A 25,782-nucleotide genomic window follows, 5' to 3' on the forward strand; every position below is an offset into this window, starting at 1 on the left:
ATCATGGCTAAGCAAGGGCTGACTTTTAGAACCAGGTCAGGAGACACTGATTTCTCTATTCAATTCCAGGGCACCGCTTTGTAAATGACACAATCATTTTTGGGTACAAGAGGTGCTTTAAATGTGGTAACATTATATCATTTCAGCTATAATGATCATAATTACTTATTTCTTTTAATCACAACCCACTTAACCACTTTAGTACAGAAGACTAGTTCAAGGAGTTTAATTTTCATTCAACATCTAATCTTTGTGTTTACTGAAACCCTTCATGGGCTTTGTTTACTGTCTGCTTGCTGGCCTGGACGTTTGATCTTGCAAGACTAGATCAGACAGGGTCAGATAAAATACTGATTGCTAGAATAAACCAGGATCAGAAAAGTAACACTAGTTTATAAATCTTCTTCCTCCAAACTTTATAATATTTTGCGAAATAAGCCTAAATAAACAAAGGAAATTAAGAAAACTAGAAGTCAGAGTTTTTGCGTAGTGATTATGAAAGGGAAAGTGAGGGGAGTGAGTGATTTTGCACCCAGCCAAATGCAGAGTTTGGCTGGTATTACTTTATGACACAATGATTCGATGAGAGTCACTAGGATTTGTACAAACTTTAAATGACCCTTCAATTCTTAAAAAGCCTAAGTGTTGGATAACCCCACAAAGATAACAATTCATTTTTCTTCTGCTAAAAAACAAAAGAGAAATTATAGAGACCTCCTACAATCCCAGCACTAAGGAAGTAGAAAGATTTTGAGGTCAAGGCAAGTCTGGGCTACATAGAAAGTTCAAGGCCAGACTGGGCAATGGAGCAAGACTCTGTCTCAAAAATAGATAAATAAAATTTTAGGTGAAAAACATTAGAGATATGAAAATGCTTGCTTCTAACTGGGGATATACATTCCCATCCTATGAGATCTTCATTTTTATAACTTTTCTTATTTTTATTATATTCCCTACAAAAGTGAATTTTCCTGAGTATAACTGGTGTTAGTATTTAGAGCAAAATTGCCACTTAGTTTTTTTTAAATGATAAGACAAGTTCATATCTAGAGTTTATACAAAAGGTGGGTCAAAGAAAATAATAATTGCTTTATGAAAATAAGCAGAACTCATGAAAGAAAACTCTCTGGAGTAATTTCTTCATTATCTCAAAATTTTGAAAATGCATGTTTCTAGGTGCTTTATAAATTATCTTTGTGTCCAATACTAATGAAACATCTAATGTTAAATATCTGTTAATTGTTTTTCTTTTACATAAAGTGTGTACTTTTTCTTAATTTAAGAGTTTTAACACTGTAAAATGTAGATCAGAAATAATGAGAGTATAGGGTAAATGGCAATTTAAACAAAATGCTGTCTATACCAACCTATGACGCCAATCACCCCACCACCCACCACTCCATTTTCTTCAGTTTCAAAAAATCCTGGTAAGCAGGTCCATGGTTGGACCTTGAAACCAGAATATACAATCTCAAATATGTCTGTGTCAACCTTGATTGTCTTTGAAAGTAAAGGAAAAAGGTAAACAGAACATACTTCACCATGATCACTCAGGAAAATAAAGTTAACATGCAAAGCCAAACTAATTTAGAACTTTTTAAAGAATAAGTGTAAATAATTTAGCTATAATAACAACAAATTCAAAAAATGCACATTAAAATGTTTACTTCGAAATTTAGACAATTTCATTTGTATATAGTTTTTACATCTGTTTTTAATGATATCAAATTATTGATTGTTCATTTTTCTCCTATTTATTTAAGCATTAACGATAGAACTTGCAATTTGATCCTTTATTTTAATTCTTCCAGTAGACTTTTATTTTTGCCAGGTTCTAGTCATATTTTACTTTGATCTTTCTGCATGTATAATTATTTTACTGTTTATTTACTTCTATGAGAAGAAAAAAAATCTTGACCTAGGAGATTTATCTGTGGCAATTTGTAACAGAATCACATAGCTTGTATTTAGGAAATCATGGTTTTGATTAAGAAGCAACCATTTTGTTCCCACTGTTTTATTAAAACAGACATAAGCAGGTAATAGGAAACATATTTAACAATGTAGCCTGCATTTAGGTTGGGACATCAGTAAATTAGCTGAGACTTTCCTCTACACTGAGTATCAGGGGGAGTAGATGCAGGCCAGTAACTCTGGGGAAAATGCAATGTGGGGAGGTGTGAACAGATGAGGAATTTTGACTTGATTCTCAGGAAGAGCCTTGAAGTAAAAATCTGGTTTTGCTATGATTGATTCCCAGATTTGAAATTCATTATTTCTCCGGTTCATTTTGAAAATAGATGGTGACAAATTTTGCAAACCAAATCACTCCTGCTTTCTACACAGGAGATCCCTCTGTGCCCTCTATTCATAGCAAGATGCTTCTATCAAATAAAATGTGACTAACTGGTTCCAACACTTGCTTTCTCTGAGGGTCGAAAGTTAATAAAACACACTTCTCTGAGTGTTTATTTTCTGTACACCATTTTACCTGTCATGAATTCTTTGTTTCTCCTCCCACTCCCCTGGCTGATGAATCAACACAACTTGAACTGTTTTATGACAGCTTGTGTTTACTTCACACATACCTTAACCTTCCCTTTTCTCCTCCTACTGATACTACTCTCTGTCTCTCTCTCTCTCTCTCTCACACACACACACACACACACACACAAACACACACATACACTCACACACTTTTCAATGGCAATGACTAACTCTATCTCTTTGAACAACATGTGTACAAAGTGTCTGACAGACTTTTCAGGTGTAGATCCTTGACATACTGAATGAAATCAAGGTCTCAATCTGCTTTTATGGCACTTAAAGATTTAACTGTGCATTTACTATCTTGAAAAAAAAAAGAGCTTAAAGAATCCAATCTCGATTAAAGGAAGAAGAGCAAAGGACCTGAGTGTTCATCTGTGCATGCACACACACACACATACATGCACGCATGTGTGTGCACACACACACATGCGCGCACACACACACATATTGTGGCAAGAATTGTGAAAACACTAGAGTGAAGGGCCCCCAGGCTTTCTGAATCTAGAATTATACTCTAGCATATTAAAAGAGGATACTTTTCCTTTCACTTCCAACAGCAAGTAAATATGATCTAACAAATGACCTTGAAGCCACACAATTCTTTTGCTTTTTAGCCAAAGAGGATATGTTCAAGCACTTTTAACAATTCTATTTGAAAAGAAAAACTTGGAGGCAACACTTAACAGAAAAGAAAACCTTCTGAACCAAACAATTATGGCTTATAATGAGGAGTTATTCATCTTCTCCTACACAAGTGAATATTAATATTCTAAAGCAAGTGCCCAAATCAGAATCGAAAGGGCTCAAAAATTTTAGAATACATTGAAAAGAAATGGATCTTAATTCAATTTGCAGTGCACTTAATCTCTCCTGGGTAGTTCAACATTTTTGCATTCCTTTTAAATTGTGTACTTTGTGTAACATGCTCTCATTTCTTTGTGATCAGAAATGTACCATCAATGAGTGTAAAAATTTATTTCCTGAAGAGGTAACCCTATAAACTCAAGCTCCCAAATATTCAAGATCCAAAAGCATTAGGAAACCTGCAGGTAGTGAAACATATCCACCCTTTACTTGTAGATATCCACCATAAAATATTATGTGGCTCATATAAAGGGGCTGTAAGTTGTAAGTACGTTGTGGACAGCTAGAATAAAGCATGACAGATGATATCATAATCATACCAAATATGGACTGGCCAAGCCCTGGAAGGTTGATACAAAGAATATCCTAAGTACCTTCCAGGACTAGTTTCATTAATGCAAATTGGAGAACACAAAAGAACTTTCCAACATCAACATATTTGAAAAGCAAAATATCATTAATATGTTTAAAAGAACTGCATGGTATAAATCACATACAACCAATCAAGCTAGAGAACTGTATTTTCAGGATCAAACACAATTCCATACATCATACATTATTACTACACTCTCTACTACTACTGTAGTATTGTAGCTATGAGTTATTAGGATGTCACCTTGTACCTTTTCTAGTCCTTACAGCTACACAGCGACCTGCATACTTTTATTATTTTCAGTTTTCAGATGAAAAGATGCAATCCCAAAAACACTGAATAATTTTCTCAAGGTGACACAGCTAGCAAGTTTAAGAGAGGTTTCAACCCCAACCTGCTAAACTATAGAGCCCTGCCTTTAACCACCATTCCAGCACTGTCTCCAAATAAATATGAAATTCTGTTTCTGACCAAAGATTTCCTGATGATATGATAGTCATTCCAATTTGTTAATCTACTAATCCAATCTGAAGTGCTATTTCATCCAGAATGAAACTGTTTTTAAACTTCCATTCTAAAGGTTTTAGGCTTTCTCAGATTCTACTGCTGAAATCTAACAACTTGATATACTCTGGTCAGAATTTTTTGTAGTTCTAATACCATCTTAATTTCAAGGGAGCCAATTTGGATCTCATAAAAGAACTCTTAAGAATTTTACTTGAGGGGCTGGGAAGGTGGCTCAGTGGTAGAGTGCTTGCCTTGCATGCCTGAGGCCCTGGGTTCGATTCCTCAGCACCACATAAGCATAAAGAAAAAAACCGGAAGTGGCGCTGTGGCTCAAGTGGTAGAGCGCTAGCCTTGAGCTGAGGAGCTGATGGATAGCGCCCAGGCCCAGAGTTCAGGCCCCACGACCGGACCCCCCCCCCCAAAAAAAAAAAACCAAGAATTTTACTTGAGGGAAGGTGGCTCAGTTGTAGAGTGCTTGCCTTGCATGCCTGAGGCCCTGGGTTCGATTCCTCAGCACCACATAAGCAAAGAAAAAAAGCCGGAAGTGGTGCTGTGGCTTAAGTGGTAGAGTGCTAGCCTTGAGCTGAAGAGCTGAGGGACAGGGTCCAGGCCCAGAGTACAGGCCCCAGGACCGGACCCCAAAAAAAATAAAAAAAAAGAATTCTACTTGAGTGTACGTTGTGTGTATGTTTGTGTATGTATATGTATGTGTATATGTTTATACATACACATAAACATACACATATAAACTTGCATATACATGTGCTATACATAAATATATAATTAGTATATACATACATAGATGATATTAAAAACTAGCATATATTCCAAACAACCAACAATTCATTTACCTAAGAAACTGTAAACAAGTTTTAAAACAAAATATACCTTACCTTTAATCTTCTTATATTTTTTATACCATCTCCCAAACTCCTGGCACTTAGTTGCTGACACATTGGCATAATATGTGCTATTTACAATGGATGAAATCATACTCTGAAAAGAAAAAATATTAATTATTTTTCAAATATATTTCGTATATGTGAAAAATTAAATAAACATATTTCAAATATATTTATTTTTCAAATATATCTTTTTAGAGACAAGAAGGAGTGCATTATAGCTCATGTCGAATTTCTTCATCTTTTAAACTTGAAGCCTTCACTGTCCTGCACACTAAACTACTTCACCTCAGATATGATGACCTGAATTTCTACCCTTTAAAGCTTACATCTGTACAATGACAATGCTTTCTCCAAAAAGCTGGCCCGGGAGCAGTGCCAAAGATAGAAGGGACAAGACATGAAGATTACAGGCATAGGGGAAGAAGAGTTGTGATTTAGGAACCAGAGCAAAAGGTGAGATCAGATGCTCCAGCATCCGTAATCCAAATAATGCCTTTCAGATGTTTCTGTTCCGCTTCCAACTACAGCAAGCTTACACAGCCAAGAATCTGAGAACATCCGTGCTGCACACTGCAGAACAACGTTTAGGGAAATAAGTTAAATTAATATAATTTATAGAAACGTGTGATTAGCACTTGTGTGAAAATTCACCAAATGAAAAAATTAACAGTGCTATTTTAGAGCAGGGGAAACTAAACCTAACACTTGTACTGTTTCAACCAAAAATGATTCAAAGCTAAAGCTTCCTGAGTGCTTACGTATGTGATTCTTCCTTGCTCTTCATCTTCCTCTTCCTCCTCAGCTTAACCCCTGAGCTGACTAATTTTGTGATTTGATTTAGAAGGAAAGTAAGAAGGAGCATGATCTGGCTTAACACTGAAAATAATTAGGATTACAACTGCACGTCTTGAATTAATGTTCTACGGAGATATGCTGGTTATCAATATGGCATGTCTAGGTCAACATTGATGGCAGATGTCAACTTGTACTTGGACTGACTTTGATATTGCACGTATATGTTATATATAGATTCTATTTCTGCAAATTGTGTTTAAAAAAACAAATGAGCATGGACAACACAAGCAATCTAAATGAACTCTATTAGGTTTTATATCTTGCCTTGAAATCTCATCTGTCTCGAAAAAGTTATCCCAGACATGCAGCAGTTCAGAGAAGTCTTAGAACTTCTATTGACATTTCTACAAAGTAGTAGAGATAAAAAGGATAACAATAAATCAAGTCAAAAGCAAGTTGTTTACCAGGAGGTTCTAACACCAGCAGACAGACCTATTTCATAGACTCCCATTTGAAACATCAGACTTGCTTTCTTTTATCAATCACTAGGCAATATCAGAGGAGAGGGCTCCTAATTCAATTCACAGAAACCTCTTTGGCCCTTTCTACACAACAGATGGCTAGCCTCCTCCAGTTGCTGATTGGTAAGTGCCCCCACCCCCACTCCCACCAAGGGGAGATAGAAAGGGGAAATCTTTTGATCCCAGAACTGAACACAGCACTAAGAACTCAAAGAGGCACTATTACCTGAGTGTTTCATAAAATTGACAGAGCTTTACTTTTTCCCTTAGAGGATAAGTCAGCTCCTAATCACCATGAGTCAGGGTCTGCTTTATGTGTTATTATTAAACAAGACAAAAGCCACTTCCTGGTTAGCTGAGCTAGCTCCCTCTCTGGTCTGAGGTTTTCTCTCTGTTCTTAGACCATGGGACTCTTGAGGACAGAGACTCTATCTATATCCTAAAAAAAATTTTTTTTCTACCTCGTGTCTCACATACTTCTGATGTGGGATATCTGAGTCACTGAAATTTAACACATAGAAAGGGGCAGAGATGACAATTTTAAAATGTCACGTGGAAGTGTCATAATAATAACAATTTTAACAAAAAAAGCAAACTAATAATAGCTACACCAGCCACACTAGTGTATGTGAATAATTGTAAACATGCTTTTCATCTAGTATGTTTATGTGAATGTTATCCTCAAAGAAAGACACAGAATACACAGCAATGGACAGGTGTCTGAGTTCAATTTTCTATTATAAGATAGTCTAGAAAACTGACTAAAATAGAAGTATCTATGTACTTCCTGGAGCTATCTCTCAACTCTTCCTGGTTCCTATAGTAAGGCTAGAAGCTCACTTGTTCTGCCCCCAGATAACTCAAATATCCTGAACTCTCCAGCGTCTCCAGAACATTCCCCATTCCAGAAACATCTTCAATGACACTGTACAAGGCCAATGTTAGCCAGTGTGGGAAGAATGAAAGAATGGGCTCTATTGGCTCCATTACTGGGCCCTAATAGTTGTTACAACACATTTGATAAAGAATTAGATTGCCAAAGCTAATGACTCAGGCCAGCAATCCCAGCTTCTTAGGAGGCTGAAATATGAGGATCACTGTTTAAAGCTAGTCTGGCCACAAAAGTCTGTGGGACTCTTATTCCCAGTTAACCAGCAAGAACTGAAATGGATGAAGTGGTAGAGTGCCAGACTTGAGCAAAAAAAGCCAAGTGAGACTGCAAGACCCTGAGTACCACATCATATTTGCTTTCCTCCTCAGATTCCTATAAATGACTTTCTATCACTACATGATTACAGAACAAATAATAAGCAGATTAAGTTATAAGTACAGCAAAAGAATTAGGTAGCTGGGGCTGGGAAGGTGGCTCAGTGGTAGAGCACTTGCCTTGCATGCATGAGGCCCTGGGTTCAATTCCTCAGCACCACATAAGCAAAAAGAAAAAAGCCAGAAGTGGTGCTGTAGCTCAAGTGGTAGAGCACTAGCCTTGAGCTGAAGAGCTGAGGAACAGAGCCCAAGCCCCCCAGAGTTCAGGCCCCACAACTGGACCCCCCCCAAAAAAATAAAGAATTAGAAAGCAAACAAAGACCATTGCTAGATAAGGAAAATGGTTAACCACCAGAAAGATTTCAAGTTTGTGGCACAATTTATTGATATAAATTTCTTGTAGAACACATCCAAACTAGTTTCACTGGTCAGAATTATTATGATCTATTACTAAAAGGATTTTTACAATAGAAAAGGAACACCTTGGGGCTATTTTAGAGTAAACGTCATGTTATATTTTTTTCTGGTTTTAAACATGAACATTCTCCAAACCTAACTGAGACTGTTATATTCTCATAGTCTGAATACAAATCAGCAAATAGTGGGATAGAAAGCATCTGTATTTACTATACTTCATCAATTCTAAGGCCATTTTTAATCATCTAAAATAGGGATGCATCTTATAGTCTATTAGTCTCTGTCTGTCTGTCTGTCTGTCTCTCTCTCTCTTTCTTTCTCTCTCTAATGTTGAGGATCAAACTGAGAGTTTTATGTGTGTTGAGCTATGTCCCCAGTCCAATCAATTGCATCTCAAACCTTATGGGCCAGAGTTAGTACAAAATGGGTTGAGTAACAAAGCATCTAATTCCATTTACTACATAAGAAAATATGTATAATTTTTCAGGTCATTTGATCTTTAAAGTTTTACAATAATTCTAGAACACAACACTGGGGCCTTTAGCATTTCCTCTATCTCCTTATAAATGAGCAAGATCAAAGTCATCTGTTCAATCAATCATGTTAATATGAAGCAATACTGTAAAAAGTGATCCAGAAGACATGTGTATTGGTATTTGTGTGTGTGCCCATCTAGAGGCTTGAATTCAGGTTTGTGCACTGTTCCTGAGCTTTTGTTGCTCAAGGCTGGTACTCTACCAGTTTAGCCACAGCTCCATTTTTAGTCAGAAGGCCTTTGGGTAGTTAATTGGAGATAAGAGTCTCAGACTTTCCTGCTTAGGCCGGCTTTGAACAATGATCCTCAGATCTCCTTAGTAGCCAGGACTACAAGTATAACCCACCAGCACTGGCTCTAAAAATAAATTTTCTTTCAGGTTCCTAAGATAAGTTTTGAACTTATGGTTTCAACTAGTCAAGAGAAAAGTTGTCACACATGATTACAAGTTTGCAAAATGTGGAAGTAGAAGCTCAGAATGAGGAAGCATCTCTTCCACAGTATAAAGGTATGGGTCACCTGTCCACTGATGGAAGGTAATGTTCACACCACCTCCATTAGGTAACACAGCTCAGTAGCTAATGCTACACCCAACTCTTCAGACAAGACAGGACGTGAGGTGACAAAAATAAATAAATATATAAAACAAAAATAGTGATCTTAGGTCCCTCAGGTATGTGAATTAAGGTGTTTAGAACAGAAAAGAAACCTAAAGACAATTTAAGACTAACAAGAAAAAACAAAATACTAAACACAGGTTAAGATGATTTATATAATATACTTGTAAAGGCAAAGATCTTAGCATCATACCTTTTCCTACAAAAAGAAAGACAAGTGAATAACCTTCATCACATTCCTGTTGGCATAGTGGAATTTATTTGTTTGAATAGCAATGTGATACTAAGAATAGTTAAGCTGCAGATACAAAATACATCTGCCATGAAAGAGAACATTTCACCAGATGCCAGCGGCTCACGCCTGTAATCCTAGCTACTCAGGAACCTGAGATCTGAGGATCATGGTTCAAAGCCAGCACAGGCAGGAAAGTTTATGAGACTCTTAATAACCACCAGTGGCGCTGTGGCTCAAGCAGTAGAGCGCTCATCTTGAACTGAAGAGCTGAAGAACAGCACCCAGGCCCAGAGTTCAAGCCCCATGACCAACAAAAAGAAAAAGAAAAGAACATTTCAAAACCAGAGTGAATGATTTTAGTGAGAATACCTGGTGGAAGGAATGAGAACTGGCATCTCCAGGTAGGAAAGAAAACACATGGCAGGCAATAAGTAATATGCATTCTTGGCTTACTTTCCATTTTTTCATACCGATTTGTGATATGCTAAATAACGTCTTAAACATGAAATTATAATGATACTACAATTAAGTATAGTAAATGGAAAAACAGTGTGGGATGAATTACTTCGTCATGCAAAATTTATTTAACATCATTTGGTAATGTCCTACTATCTTTTCCTCTCCTCATATATGAACTATGATACCAGAACTGAAAACCTTTGCCATTCTAATTGAAAACCCCATTTCCTCTGGGCTTTGGAAAAGTGTATTTTGAAATTACTCTATGTGAGAACTCTTTTTCAAGTTTTTGCTGGTCTCCCAGCCAAGTCACTTCCTATGGTCATTGCAATGTACCAGTTAGGAATTATGTTATGCTGTCTTTCATGAGCTTTCTTCAGCATGAATTCTAAGGTTGGGCCACAAATATAAACAACCTTACTTGAAAATAAAATAGACACTTTCGGACTGAGAAGGTGGCTCAGTGGTAGAGCGCTTGCCTTGCATGCCTGAAGCCCTGGGTTCGATTCCTCAGCACCACATAAGCAAAAAGAAAAAAGCCAGAAGTGGCGCTGTGGCTCAAGTGGTAGAGCGCTAGCCTTAAGCTGAAGAGCTGAGGGACAGCGCCCAGGCCCAGAGTTCAGGCCCCACAACCCCAAAAAAATAAAAAATAAAAAAAATAGACACTTGGAAACTCCTTAACACAAGATAGGATGCATCCCCAGTGTATATATGAATTTAACGTTAGGTACTGGTGGCTCATGCCTGTAATCCTAGCTACTCGGGAGGCTGAGATCTGAGGCTCTCGGTTCAAAGCTGGCTTGTGCACGAAACCATTATCTCCAACTAACCATCAAAAAACCTATAAGTTGAACTGTGGCTCAAGCAATAGAACACTAACCTTGAGCAAAAAAAAAAAAAAAGCTCAGGGATAGCACCCAGGCCCTGAGTTCAAGCCCCAGTACTAGAACAAGGAAATTTTTTTTAAGTAAAACAAATGGATAGTTTGTAATCAGTTAACTGGTCTACATAGTTGATCAGTCCCCTGTCTATAGATGAACACATGCTCAATTTGTACTTAGGTACAGACCCAACTGAGTGCTTATTTCACTGCCTCATTATTTTGGCATATTGTACACATAAATTAGGTGCTTTAACAATCCCCAAGTGGCTAGCCATGCGATGAGTATCCTACAATCTATTTCTACAGGTAGACTGCGGTATCACTGTCACACTGGAAATCTACTAACATCTTCAAGTTCAATAACTTTAGTCAATTATTTCTTTCTCAAATATTTGACAACATGCCAGGTATGATGGTTAATGCCTGTGTTCCCAGTTTCATAGAAGCAGAGGCAAAGACAGAAAGATTGCAGCTTAAGGCCAACATAGGCAAAGCTAGAATAAGATGCTATCTGAAAGGCAAATGAAAAGCCAAAGGCTGAGTGTGTGTGTGGCTTAGTGGTAGAGGCTAGCAAGGCTGAGGCTCTGAAAATATATACATACATACATACATACATATATATATGTGTGTATATATATATATATATATATTATAGCAACAAAGCCTTAGAAAAAGAGCTGCTTCAAAAATCATCTGTCTGAAAGGGGTGACATCAATCAAGATGCATTGTATTCATAAACTGATTTGTTGAGTGGTAACTCCTTTGAACAACTACTAAAAGATAATTTAAAAAATAAATAATTTGTCTATATGCTAAGTGAAATAAACCAACATAAATCTACAAATGTCACTTAGGTGAAGTAGCTAATTCATGAAGACCTAATTCATGGTTATAGAACTTTTGTTGGGGATAAGGAAAAACTTTTGAAAATAGGTAATGGTGATGACTACACAAAATTACGAATGTAATTCATGCTACTCATTTATAGGCTTAAAATGGCTTAAGAAGTAAACTTTTTAATATTCAATAAATATTGAACTTATCTAGTCACGAAGAGCATATGTAACATTTAGAAGCATACTAGAAGTGCATACCTTTAAAGAATTATTTATTCTTTCACTATCTTTTCTTCTGTTGCTGCTGGGGCTTGTACTCAAGGCCTCACACTCTGATACTCTGACTTAGCTTTTTTGCACATGGCTAGCAAGAGTAACAGCCATTTGAGACATGCTTCCACTTCCAACTTTTTGCTAGTTATTTGGAAAGAAAAATCTCTGAACTGAGATTCTCAAATCTCAGCCTCCTGAGCATCTAACATTACAGGCATGAGCCAATGGTGCCCAGCCCAATCATTGTGTGTACGCGTGCATGCGCATGCGTGTGCATGCACACCAGTACTGTAGCTTGAACTTAGAGCCTGGGCACTGTCTCTTAGCTATTCTGCTCAAGCCTGGTACTCTATCACTTGAACCACAACTCTACTTCCAACTTTTTGGAGGCAAGAGTCTCATGAACTTTCCTAAAGATCATGGCTTTGAACTATGCTACTCAGATCTGAGCCTCCTAATAGCTATGATTACAGATATGAGCCACCAGCACCCTGCTATATTTTTTTTAATTAACAAGATTCTGTTTCCTTTTTTTAAACATCCACAAGATGGGCATGGCAAGTACCATAGCACTACTTATTTACACAGATCAAAACCCTAAGGGCATGAGGTTTTGCAGTCAAAAGTAGACTTTAGTATAACTCTTCCTTGGGTAAGAATTCATATGCCACAAGAATCTGGGTTCATAATGGTTTCCAATTGGAAGGTAAAAGAAGACCATTTAATAAGGAAGATTAGTACCTATGATATAATAAATTAGGCTGCTGGGGTCGGGGGCTAAAGAAGAAAGTAGGTATGATGACTCACAGAGACATCAGGGAACATGGAAGAGGAGGTCAGCACTTTGAAAGGTGAAATCAAAAACAAATACACAGACACACAAAAGATAATCTATATTTTCTAAGCATCTGGCCAGACAAAATGGCTAAATCATGACTTCCCCCTTAAATACATAGACTACAATTGTTTCCTTTTTATGAACTTCTCCTCCCTTTTCTGCTTCCTTCAAGGCTGCTCTTTTGAATTACAGATCACTGGGATGTTCAAGTAAATATGTACTATCCACTCAATTGTTCCTTTATGCAATTGCCAAGCTCTAGTGAGGAAATACCTAACATGGCTTGGCTTTGGTTCCTTCCTTTGATCACCTTGGTCTCTTATTTTCATGGCTTGTTTTAGTTTATGATCAGTTCACTAAAAATGGACTATCATTTTCATTTTTTTCATGATACATTTTAATGTGGTGAATTCAGTAGGAGAATTCTATAAATGTAGACAGTATAACGATACCTCTCTCTACCAGACAGAGAAAAGGCTTGATCAATCATACACAGATGGATTCAGCATGACTGACCCATTCCATTGACCAAGTCAAGCAGTGATCCTGGCATCTGTTGTTTTAAAGAAGTCTAGAAAGAGACTCAACCTGTCACCTGATAAGCTGAGTAAGCACGAGAGGAAACGGAAGTGGGTCTCTAAGTTTTGACTACCTGATCTATAAAATGAAGACACAATCCCTACTTTCAATGAGATAAATGTGAAGTTGGCCATTATGTATGTAAAATACATTCAAACACTCCCATAACTTCAAAGATCTATTAAAAGCCCATATGAAAGCATCATAGTTTCCGTATTTTTCCACTGCAGATGCAGTGTGACTATACAAATAAGAGAAGACAGCTTGTGTCAAACACAAGTGCCCTCCACCTAGACAGTCCACTGGTAACTTTCTGCTTCCCAGACCCCCTCCCTGAAGATACTGACCTGGGAGAGAGGGCATTCTTTGGCTAATGTGCTCTGGTTCATCTCTTTGAGCAGTTCCTTTAAGGCATTGCGGACTGTGGCGTGGTTCCACTGCTCCGCAGGCAAGTCTTCCAACTTGGAACAACTGAAAAATAGAGCAAGAATAAATGCTGAAGCAGAAGACACAGGTGTACTGTTTGCTTCTGGTCCTGGACTAGCATTACGAGGGCTGCTGAGAAGTGGGTTCACAGATGAGCCCTTAGTGAGGGAAGATAGGAAAAATTGCTTTTGCAGAACATTGGTGATACTTGACAGGGTTTCTTTAAGGCAGCTATCACACCGGCCTAAGGAAAATTACCACTTTGAGTATTAAGAAAGCTATTTTTTAAACCAGGTTTTTTTTAAATTCAGAAATGTTACTTTCCCAGACCCCCCCCAAAAAAAACAGAAATAAAACAAAAAAAAACTTTTAAGGTAAGACCCTCAAGTACCCCCTAGATTTTTCTCCTTTTAGAGAAAATTCAAAAGTCCTTACACTGAAGAACAGCATTTCTTAAATCACAACTAGCACATACTCTTCAATAAAAGACTACCAAGGACCTCTTGATTCTTGAAGCAAGTTATCAGGAAAGAAAGCCTGTCAGGAAGGCAGAAGACAGGAGCCATTTACAAATCTCTGTAGGCCCAGTATATATTTTATTGAGGTGATCACTAGAAAGGAGAGGAGAAACATTTCCAGGGCTGGCTTCTAAACCTGCAAAAGAACTAAACTCACCCTTCAGCACCCACCTGAAAGAAGCAGAAGGGTTTAGTGCTTCAAAGGCTATGTGCTAAGCTCTGAACCAAGTCCAGAGGACCCAATGAATGAGGGGTTATGGAAAGTTCCCCCTTCGAGTGCCCTGAAGATTTTTAATGATTTATCAAGCTGCCCCTGGGTTACCACTTCACTGCTTCTGAAAACAAAACATAAAACAGTTGGAATGTGGACTATAAAGATGCCTGGTGAAGCACCCCTCCTGCCCCACTATCTCTACTTCATCCAATGTCTAGAAATTAATGAAGCCAGGGCAGGCTCATCTCTGCAGTGAATCTATGATCACCAGAGCAGCTCTGAGAGGAAGGAAAGACAGATGTTCAGAAACACCCACCTTTGTAATTGAATTTTCAACGTCACCACATGATAGACATCTTGTAGCATGTCGGCCACTGTTGCATCGGGTGCATCTGTCACATAACTGAGGGGGAGAGGGTTCCACCTCCCCAGCTTGATTATTCCTACACAGGGAAGAAAAACATCATAAACACATATGTGCTATTTATTAAACCTTCCTGTTGTTTGTTCAATGTGAAGAAGGTCATTCAATAGTCAACATTCAAGGCCCACGCTGATATTTTACAACCCAGGGCAATAAGCTATTTTTCTCTGGCTGACAATTGAGTTAGTTAGCTATACAGGAAGACAGGAATGAAAAGGATGAAGTGTAATCATGGACAATCAGTCCTCCTATGTTTTCTTCTTTCTTAAGTTATTTAGAAAGCCAACCTGATACTTCCTTTCCCCAAAGTCTTGTTTCTCAGCCTAACTTAAAACTGATGCTAAGGGGCTGGGAAGTTGGCTCAGTGGTATAGCGCTTGCCTTGCATGCCTGAAGCCCTGGGTTCGATTCCTCAGCACCACATAAGCAAAAAGAAAAAAGCCGGAAGTGGCGCTGTGGCTCAAGTGGTAGGGCACTAGCCTTGAGCTGAAGAGCTGAGGGACAGTGCTCAGGCCCAGAGTTCAGGCCCCACAACCGGACAAAAAAAAAAAAAAAAAAAAAAAAAACTGATGCTAAATATATATGACTGTTGACTTCATAAACAAAGTAATCAATCAATCAAGTAACCTTTAAGTAAATACAAGATATGGTCTTAAACTGAACAAGAAAAATGCTGTGTGTGGGCTCAGTTTGCAGTCATGTTCTATATTGTTCTATGATGTGATTCCCAGGGCATACGGCATTTGAAATTGGTAAAGCAGAGTTCATCCCTAGACTGGCCTTTCACGAGGCAGAGGGCTTCCTTTCCTGTGCCAGACCTGTCATACAACCCCGACCCCAGATCAGAAATAATAACGATGCCTTGGATTTCCTTTCTTTTTAAGAACTTTGTTTCTTTCTAGAATGACAATAGTACCCTTCCTTTGTAGGTTTTTCTGTTGCACCTGGAAAATGTGTATGATAAAGAGAAAAGAATAAAAATCCTGGTCAAACTTTAAGCTCCAGAGAGCAGTAATTTTAGGAATCCCCTTGTTACAGGAAGATTCATGGGATGGTTTTAGCAACATATGGTGAAATGCTAACTTATGCATAAGATGAGCCCATCTTGTCTGGTGCTCAGGGCACACAGAAAATTAATGAAGAAAACTTGAGAAACTCATTTTGCAAATGACAGAAGATAACAAAAATTTTATTTCTATGCCATGAAAAACCCAGTAGTCCCTAGGATATTAGATCTTGTCAAATATTAAAAAGTTACATTTTAGAGATAAAAGAAAAACAGCATTATTATTTTTACTTTTGACAATGTGGGTGAGTCCAACTACGTTTTTCTTCAAAAAATAATATTTTTTATCACCAGTGAGAGTGCAGGAACACCTGTATACTCAAAGGTACTTTTAAACGCTTCACAAAATGATACTTTATAGCTACAGGGCAAAATTCCAACAACAGGAAATAAAATTTCTGGTCAGGGCATGTCCTGTCCAAGATGAAATAAATGAATGCGCAATGCTTGACATAATGCTTGAAAACAGGGAATAAACAGAACAAAAATATTAAAATGATGCACTGTTTCAGTATTAAGATTTAACAATCTGGTGCTGAATATGCTGCAGTATAAATAGTGCCTGGACCCAGATCCAATAAAGTAACACAGCTCTCATTCATAGTACCGTATGTCTCCAGTTCTGGCTCCTGAAGTTATATTTCACTTGCCAAGAAAAGCTGTTTTCTTGTGGGGATAGTTTTCCTTAACATTCTCTCATGACAATGAAAAGTACACAGCACACATCAGCCACAAAATGAACATCCAGGGCCGGCTGGACACCACCCTGAAGAAGAAGGAATTGCTTCCCTGCTCCTTTTACTACTCTGGCATTTGCAAATACTAAAATCATACCATTTAACACGTCTGACACACTTCCTTTTTTTCAAGAAAAAGTAAAATTACTTCACAATTTCAACTTCTTTTCAAAAAAATTATCGCGATGGCTCCTAAATTGAATGTAAATTGATCACATTCTACCAGCAGGCTACCTTTATGATAAGAGAGTAGTGGGAGAAACAATTTGGGAGCCAAAAGCTCTGAGAAGCAAGCAGGAGCATCAGTTTTTGTGGGTCACTTTGGTTACAATGAATATGAACATAATTAGAAAAAAATGAACCCTGAAAACTTCTATGTGCTATGCTACGGGACACTCATCCCTATTGGGTGCATCCATTTCTTTTTGTTGTGTAGGAGCATTCCTCAATAAAACCACACACAGCAGAATACAGCTATATGGTTTCATTTATATCAAATCCAAAACAAGAGAGACTGACCACTGAGGACAGAAGTCAAAGGAACAGGAGAGGGAATTCACTAGAAAGAGACACAGAGGGATTGTATTTTGACTAGTAGTTCCATGAGTCTAAAAAATTATCAAAATTCAGCAAACCCACCACTTTGAACACATTTTATTGCATGCAAATTATTATACCCATTTTTAGAAACAGAAATGTGAAGGAGAGAAATCTATATAAAAAATGAAAGACAAATCACCTAAATAGAGACAGTCACCTCCATTTAGGTAAATTCCCCACCCCCATCCCCCATCTTGATGAGCCAGAAGGAGGCTTGTTTGGGCTGGAATTAGACACACACAGGTGTTTTCACAACACTTAATACCTCTACGTGGAGCAGCTGCTCCAGGTTGCTTTCTTCATCTTGGAAGAGAGCTGTTGATGCATGTTATTTTCTTAGGCAGGGGGAGGTAGTGTATGCCTTCTTTGCACTATCGTGATTAACCTGAATCATCCTGGAAGTCAGGATCTATGCCCAACTGTCTACCCCACTCTACAGGTGCATAATCTGTGAGCAGAGCTCTATGCAGAAGCCCCCCCACCTCCAACCAGGTAAGGGGCTGAGGTAGCTCTTTTTTTTGGGGGGGGGAGGTCCAGTCGTGGGGCCTGAACTCTTGGGCCTGGGCGCTGTCCCTCAGCTCTTTAGCTCAAGGCGAGCACTCTACCATTTGAGCCACAGTGCCACTTCCGGCTTTTTCCTTTTTGCTTACGTGGTGCTAAGGAATTGAACCCAGGGTCTCATGCATGCAAGGCAAGCGCTCTACCACTGAGCCACCTTCCCAGCCCCATGAGGTAGCTCTTTTTAAATAAGCCTTTTCTCTAAGCAGAATGGCTCACAGATTAACCCTTTTTAGAATATATTTCTTGAAACAGCCCTCTTTGCTTGATTTTTTTTAAAAGATGACAAAAATATTACTTAGAACATTTCCTAAATGAATGTTAATTTAGGAAATCAAACTGGAAAGCAGTATACCATAGGAACTATGAAGAGAAATGAAGGTTATAAATGAAATTGCCTCCGACCAAATCTTGGTCCCCATCTTCAAAGTACGTGACTCTAGTAAGCTACTTTGTTTCTGTATATTCTTTCATCTGTGAAATGGAACAATAAAAAAAAAGACTGATCTTTTAAGACTACTGTACCTATTACATGTAAAGCCCTTTGTGTAGAGCCTGATTATAAGAAAAGATTGCAGAGAAATTTTTTTCTAAGTCTGGAGGGCATTGTATGTCTGACCATACTCTGTATAGGCTAGCAAATAGGAGCAGGTCAGGGGTGGTTTTGTGTCTGGTCACCTCTGTTTGTTAGCTGTAAGACTTTGGGCACCTCATTTAGTTTCTCCATGTGTCAGCTTCCATATCTGCAAAACTTGGATAGTAACAATCCACATCCTGGAGAGATATCATGAGGGTTTAAAATAAGAATGGCCGCTCAGGGATCACCTCATAGTAGGTGCTCAGTAAAAATCAGAAAGAAACAGATCTTTCTCATTACTAAGCACAGGCAACACCACCAGAGCAAAGCTTTAAGAGATCAATCTATATTGGAATGCAGCCTCTTAAAAATGAGCAGCATTCTAAAAGGGAGAAAAATAAAACAAACCAGGTAAGGTGCTTCTAATTACAACCAACCTCTTCCCAAACTTTAAAGCAGGATGCAGACCCCACAAAAGCTACAGTGCAGTAAGGAAGACATAAGAAAACAAAGAGGTGTCACAAGTCCGTTGGGGTCATATCTGACGCACAGCATCAGAGGAATCTCGGTGATAAAGGCATAACAACTACAGTTGTTAAATAATTAAAATTTCTAATCCCAGTGTAAGTAACTTTTCTAATTTCGATCTGAAAAATGACAAATCTAATGATGATTACATTAGATTATAACCATCAGGCTCAGGCCTGTGATCCTAGCTACACAGATGGCTGAGATCTGAAAATCATGGGTCAAAGCCAACCAGGGCTGGCCTTTTATCTCCAATAAACCACCCAAAAGCCAGAAGTAGAGCTGTGGCTAGAGTGGTAGTATGAAGACTTGAGCAAAAATTATCAGGGACAGTCTTGAGTTCAAGAGAGAGGGAGGGACTCACCAGTGGGTGAGTCAAAGATCAAGGGAGAGTGACTTTTCAAAAACACCAAGGGGAACTACTAGGATGAGCACCTGAGCTTCAGGGAGCAACTTTCCACAGAAACCTCTCGCTGTAGCCCTGTACCAATCTCCAACCACAAGTCTGGGGAGAACAAGGCCATAACTTATCTCCAGTCACACATAAGTCAGTCTTGACATTTAATGTTGAACAAAAGAACAAATGAAATGGAAAAGCAAACAGGTGATAAGCCCAAAAAAATGAAGAGTCAGCTACCAATGGGACTTCACTGAGGGAAAAAATGATTTCCCATAAAGTGCAAATTTAAACATAAACATTGCTTCCCAAATCATCTTTATTATTCCAAGAAATCTATCATCTGCAAACATTTAGAAAATGCCTGGTGTTGAAGACTATTACAGATGCAGTTTGAAGGTCTTTGAGTCACAAATTATGGGCCTTTATTTTGGAGCTGAAATTCATACAAATGTTAACATGATTGAATTGAGCACAATATAAATAAAACTGTTTATATCCAGACAAATCTGTTCATTCTAAAATACAGAGTGCCAATCCACTCTTTATGTAATGCATTCAGACCAAATAACAAAATGCAATTGTAGGTAAATTTCCCATTAGTGACATAAAATTAAGTTGGGAATGGAAGCAATTTTTGCCTAAAATTAAAAAGATACAATAATGGAAACTAGTTTTTCATTCTCTCCATACAGTATTCTGCCACAGTGAAAGAGTTGATGTTTTATAAAAAGAAATATCAATAGTTGTTTGTGTTTTTCAATCAGTTTGTAATCTATCTCAAAGAGACAAAATGTTCTTGTAAGCACATATAAAATCCATACCTTTAGTATTATCTGTCTCTAATACGTAAAAACAAAAGAATTACATTACTAAACTTCTTAGCGAAACAATCACTTACTGAAGTCTTTGGAAAGTAAATCACTTATAAAGTAGGATGCTGTGATAACACAATATAATCAATAAACCATTAGAAAGATTTGTAGTAAGCCCCAATCACTCATTCAACAAATAATGCTTGTGTGTTTCTGGTATAAGTTATTATGCAAAAATAACCCAATGCACACTGCCCCTGAATTTATGGAGTTTCCAATTGAGGATAGATCCTTTTATTGCTAAACACATAGCTGAGGGAAACCACGCCTAAAATAAACCAAGCTTCTGCACCTGGAACCTCAAATATGAAAATAATGCCTCATGAAAGCCTACAAGAGATCGTCTGTCAGGGACATTGGCTCACAGTAGCATGGAGATGCATGCTGATAAAATGGGAGTATACTAAGTATACGGGTTAAAGCTCTATAATTGCAGGTTGAAGCCTACAAGTCCATTTGTGAGACAAGTATATGCAACCAAGCAATGTAACAGTACTATTCTTATAATGCAGCCTGGTGGGACAATTTTCTTTTATTCCAGGTGCATTTTGACATTAATTTTCAAAGCAAAGTGAGAACTCAGCCTGGGATAATATGAGACATTAGCTTTAATATCCAAAGACTGGAGTTTATATATCTCATAACTCTCTAGAAAATATGTCAGCAAAGGAGTGTCAATAAAAAACTCCAGCCTCAATAACTAAGCCTTGGGGCTTCTGGTTCCTGGTATTATTTTTACAATACACCAACTGCTGATGAGGCCCCTTGTAAAAATAGGAGAATGTATGACAGGGACTCCCTCTGTTTTTCCTCCTTGGACCAGCGGTGTCCCTATGCTAAAGCATATAATTTTCTGATGTTAGGCTATGCTTTGTTACAGAAATTAAAAACTGTCTGTCCTATATAATAATAACATAGAATTATTTATCCATAAATCAGTTCACAGGAAATCACTACCTAGAAGTATATAATAGCAGTATATAATAACTCAGCCTATGTTTCTAACCTGTGGCCTAACTGGGGTATATCATCAAACTGTAGCAGAGAAATAGCATAAACTGTAGTGATTATTGCTAAACCCGTGCTGGGAAGACTTTCCAATGAGGAAAGAGAAAAACAAAACAAAAATGTCTTTTAAGTACACATATTTTCCCTCTTAAGGAAAAGCTTAGCACTACCCCAACATAACTTATTAGAATAAACCAACTTTTCATACATTCTGCTTTGAGTTTTAAAGACTCTCTACACTTCAATGGCTTGAACTGGAATAAAAGTAAGCAGAAAATAAAATAGCATTCTTCAGACATTTTACATTATTCTAGTGCCTATATCACTTACTGAAATTAGTGAAACTTCATTACACACTTGTCTGAGAGCCTACAATGCACTTAATCTCATACTTGCAAAATACAAAAGAAAACACCAGACAAACATAAATAATTCAACAATTCAGAATAAGGGTAGAGGTTATACTGCTATATAAATGTAGCTACAAATTAACACACCCTGAATATACTCTTTCCCACACCTGCAGACTTGCAACACAACTCAGATGTTATTAACCAACAACAGAATTTTTTAACTTTTTAAGAACAGTAACTTTTTTTTTTAATCTGCAACTTTCACAGGAAATTATCATCTGGAAAATTATTAATATTAAAATCTGAAATTTTAGAGTAGTTTATGAATAAACTATAGTAATAAAGGCTATCCATCCACTGCTTTTGAGCTGACTAGCCCTTTCACTACAGAAACATTCTACCTAATACACACACACACACACACACACACACACAGAGTACCATTAGTTGTCTCGTAATTCTATACATGGCTTTTACATTTTTGTGTCCTAAAGATTTTGTCTCGTGTAATACATGCTGCTTCACATTTGGGAAACGTTATGTTATGACTCTGACTCTTATTAGATTATTTAATATAAGCACCAAGTAACTAGAGTAAATTAATAAAGACCTTATTGCAAAAAAAAATAGAAGGAAGAAAGGAGGGAAGAAGGGGTGGGGAGAAAAGGGGTGGGGGGGAAGGAAAGAAGACAGGGAAAGAAGAGAGATAAAGATAGTGGGGAGAAAGAGAGAGAACACAAAATTATTCCACAAATAAGAACTTCTGAAACTGTTATTATAGAAACCTTTACTTAATTTTAAAAATTCTGATTCTTTAAAAAAAAACAGCCAGTACATGAAAAATATATCTAATATTCAGTTATTTCACAAGTGTCCCATGTAAAAATATTACTCAAAGGAATAGAACAAATGAGAAGGAAAAGTGTTGTGAGAAATTATTTGAAATTAGTTCTATATTTCTCCTACTAGTCAGAATATATTTTATCTGGAATGTATTTTCTTATTTTTTCGGTTATTTATTTATTGATTATAAAGGTATGTACACAGGGGTTACAGTTACACAAGGCGAGTAATGAGTACATTTCTCTTTGGACAATGTCATCACTACCCTAGTTTTTTCCCTTCCCACACCCACTCTACAAGCTGTATGCTGTAGTTCATTTGCAGCACACTGTCTAGTGAGTATCACTGCTACATTTGTTCATCTTTTGTCCATTTCTGCGGCTCCCCACCCTCACAAAGACAGATTTATTGTTCCAAGTTTAATCATTATCTGAAAGTGTTTCAAATTAAAGTGTTAATGTTGGAAGGTAACACAAACAGGCTACTCTCTCTTTGTCCCTCCCTCCTGTCTACTCTGAAATAAAGTTGCATAAATCAAGTTCCTTCCAGCACTTGTCCCCCTATGGTGTCTTCCATAATCAAAGACACAGAGGAGAAAAGCACCCTCTTTCACACTCCCCTATGTTCTAGCAGATGAAATTCACAACATGTTTAGCAAGTAATTCTGCATCCTCTGGGGTAAGAAGTATTCACTGGAGATCTCAAAATAGAGTTGCATCACATGTTTCACCTCCTAATGAATTACATATTCTTTTCAGACGAGAGGAAGATTAAATGTTACCTAGAATTCCAGGTCCTCCATCATTGGGCTCAATTCTCTAGCAAAGTCTTTCAATTGCATACTTCCACATTGTTTCCTAAAACCAAAGGTTATGTAATACCTGACCTTAAGGACAACATTATATAGCAAGTGAATTAACAAATAAATGTTACCATTACTATATGAAGACAAAAATATATTCATTTATGTTGAACCTTTTTATTGATATTCCAGCTAACCTGATTTCACAGTAATTTGTTAAGAAACTATATGACATGGAGCAAATATGACACCAAAAGTGGCAACTGCTTTTGCTTTGGAGTTTTGTTGTTGTTGCTGCTGCTGCTGCTGCTGCTGCTGCTGCTGCTGCTGCTGCTGCTGCTATTAGTTTGTTTCCTTCAAAGCACTTCAGTGCTTTTTACTTTCTAGGTTCACATATGTGTATATCAGGCAAGTATATCTTCATATACACTCTACTATTAAACCTAGGTAGTTCACATTTTTTAATGCTCAGACTTGCGTTTTCTAGAAATGTCAAAGCTAAAAGCTGAAAACCAGATTCTGACACATGCTGCAACCATTTTAATTGCTCTGAAAGAATCCAAGTGCTCAATACACAAGGGGGTTCCCTCAACAAGGCAAATGTTAGGCTGGGAATGTGGCTTAGTGGTAGAGTGCTTGCCTAGCATGCATGAAGCCTTGGGTTTGATTCCTCAGTACTACATAAACAGAAAAATCAGAAGTGGTGCTGTAACTCAAGTGGTAGAGTGCCTTGAGCACAAAGAGACTCAGGGATAGCATCCAGGTCCTGAGTTCAAGCCCAGGACTGACCAAAAAAAAAAAAAAAAGGGCAAATGTTTCTTCCATCAAATCAAAGGTAGACTTCCAGTCACAATGCACCTAGTAAAGGTTTATAACAGCCTCCTAAAATATTCAACCATGTCAGAAAAGTGTCAAAAGGCATAGATACTATTCCTGATGACATATGTAGGTATCCATGACAATTAGAATACTCAGTGACCATTTAATAAAAGTAGAGAAACTTTATACTACCAAGGGTCATTTGGGTATTTATAACATCATTTACAGACCACTCAACATAAGCAGACAGCAACAGGCAGGAGGTGAGAGGGTATGTGCTGTCCTGTTAGGTAGCAAATAATATTTTGGAGCACAGGGCAGATGTTCCCCACCTCAGACAGAGAAAGTAGGAGGAGGTCAGAAATGAATTTTTTTTTCTAATATCAAGAACTTGCAATTTAGTAGGAATCATACTATTAAGATCTGACTCATAAAATTATAATAAATAATGAGTTAAAGTGCATTGAAAATTAGTAGCATATAAACATTCTGGTATTGATAAAGTATAAGTTAATATAAAAGAGGTAAAATTGCCTTTTTTTTTTTTTTTGGTCGGTCATGGGGCTTGAACTCTGGGCCTGGGCGCTGTCCCTCAGCTCTTCAGCTCAAGGCGAGCGCTCTACCACTTGAGCTACAGCGCCACTTCCGGTTTTCTGGTGGTTTTATTGGAGATAGGAGTCTCACGGTCTCTCCTGCCCGGGCTGGCTTTGAACCGCGATCCTCAGATCTCAGCCTCCTGAGTAGCTAGGATTACAGGCGTGAGCCACCAGCGCCCAGCTTGTCTTTTTTTAAATAAGGAAAACTTGCCTTTACTTAAGCAAAAAAATGTAAATCCCCTAAAATGTTGCTGGCTAACACAACACATAATCTGGTATAGTCCAAAAACTCTGGTGGTTATAGTTTGGACACAAAATGTCCCCAAAACCTTGTGTATTGAAGACTTGGTCCTCTCTGATGACTACTGATCTATTGACAGGTTATGGATAATGAAAATGCTAACCTCATCAGTAGATGGGTTGAAGAGTTCATAGTTGGGTTACTGGGAGATAGAACCAACTTAGGGGAAGTAAGTGATGGCATGTATCTTTGAAGGGTCCCTTTTGCCTATCCTGAGATGCTCAGTATTCCTCCACCATGCCCTTCAGCCATGATGTCTTAGCCTTGACACAGGCAAGCCTAAAAGCAATGCAACCAGTTAGTATGGACCAAAAACCTTTGAAACTGTGGTCCATAATGAATTTTTCTTCCTCTTAAGTTGATTTTTCATGGGGAGGGCATTTTGCCATAGCAACAAGAAGTCGACTAACAGACTTGAAAACTTGCGTGTCAGTGAAGCCTCCATTCTGCCATCTGTAGGAATAGACATGTCTTTTTCACCACATACCCTCTGCTACAAACAATCCCAGAGATCCTTTGTGCCTTCAAATACCTCACTAGATTTTAAGTTCCATGCACAGTGCAGTGCCTGGCAGAGAGTTGAGGCTCAGATATATGAGAGGAAGGTTAGGAGGCAGGCAGGGAAAAAGGGAAACAGGGAGAGAAAAAGGGAGGAGGGTAGGCCTCCCTGACTTGGCTGTGGACAAC

The 25,782-nt window shown here is 37.9% G+C and overlaps 1 protein-coding gene across 5 annotated transcripts in view; it reads right to left on the reverse strand.

The window, feature by feature from the left end:
* Satb2 (SATB homeobox 2) overlaps positions 1–25,782 on the reverse strand; it is a 195,866-nt gene that overhangs the window by 89,699 nt on the left and 80,385 nt on the right. For all 5 annotated transcript variants that reach the window (XM_069995747.1, XM_069995745.1, XM_069995746.1 and 2 more), the window contains exons 4-6: positions 14,929–15,055; positions 13,802–13,925; positions 5,188–5,290 (exon numbers count right to left, since the gene is read on the reverse strand). In XM_069995747.1, the coding sequence (XP_069851848.1) occupies positions 5,188–5,290; positions 13,802–13,925; positions 14,929–15,055 (354 nt within the window). The remainder of the gene's footprint in view (positions 1–5,187; positions 5,291–13,801; positions 13,926–14,928; positions 15,056–25,782) is intronic.

The sequence above is a fragment of the Dipodomys merriami genome, unplaced genomic scaffold (genome assembly GCF_024711535.1).
Source record: "Dipodomys merriami isolate MVZ:Mamm:240054 unplaced genomic scaffold, mDipMer1.0.p SCAF_49, whole genome shotgun sequence".
NCBI lineage: Eukaryota > Metazoa > Chordata > Mammalia > Rodentia > Heteromyidae > Dipodomys > Dipodomys merriami.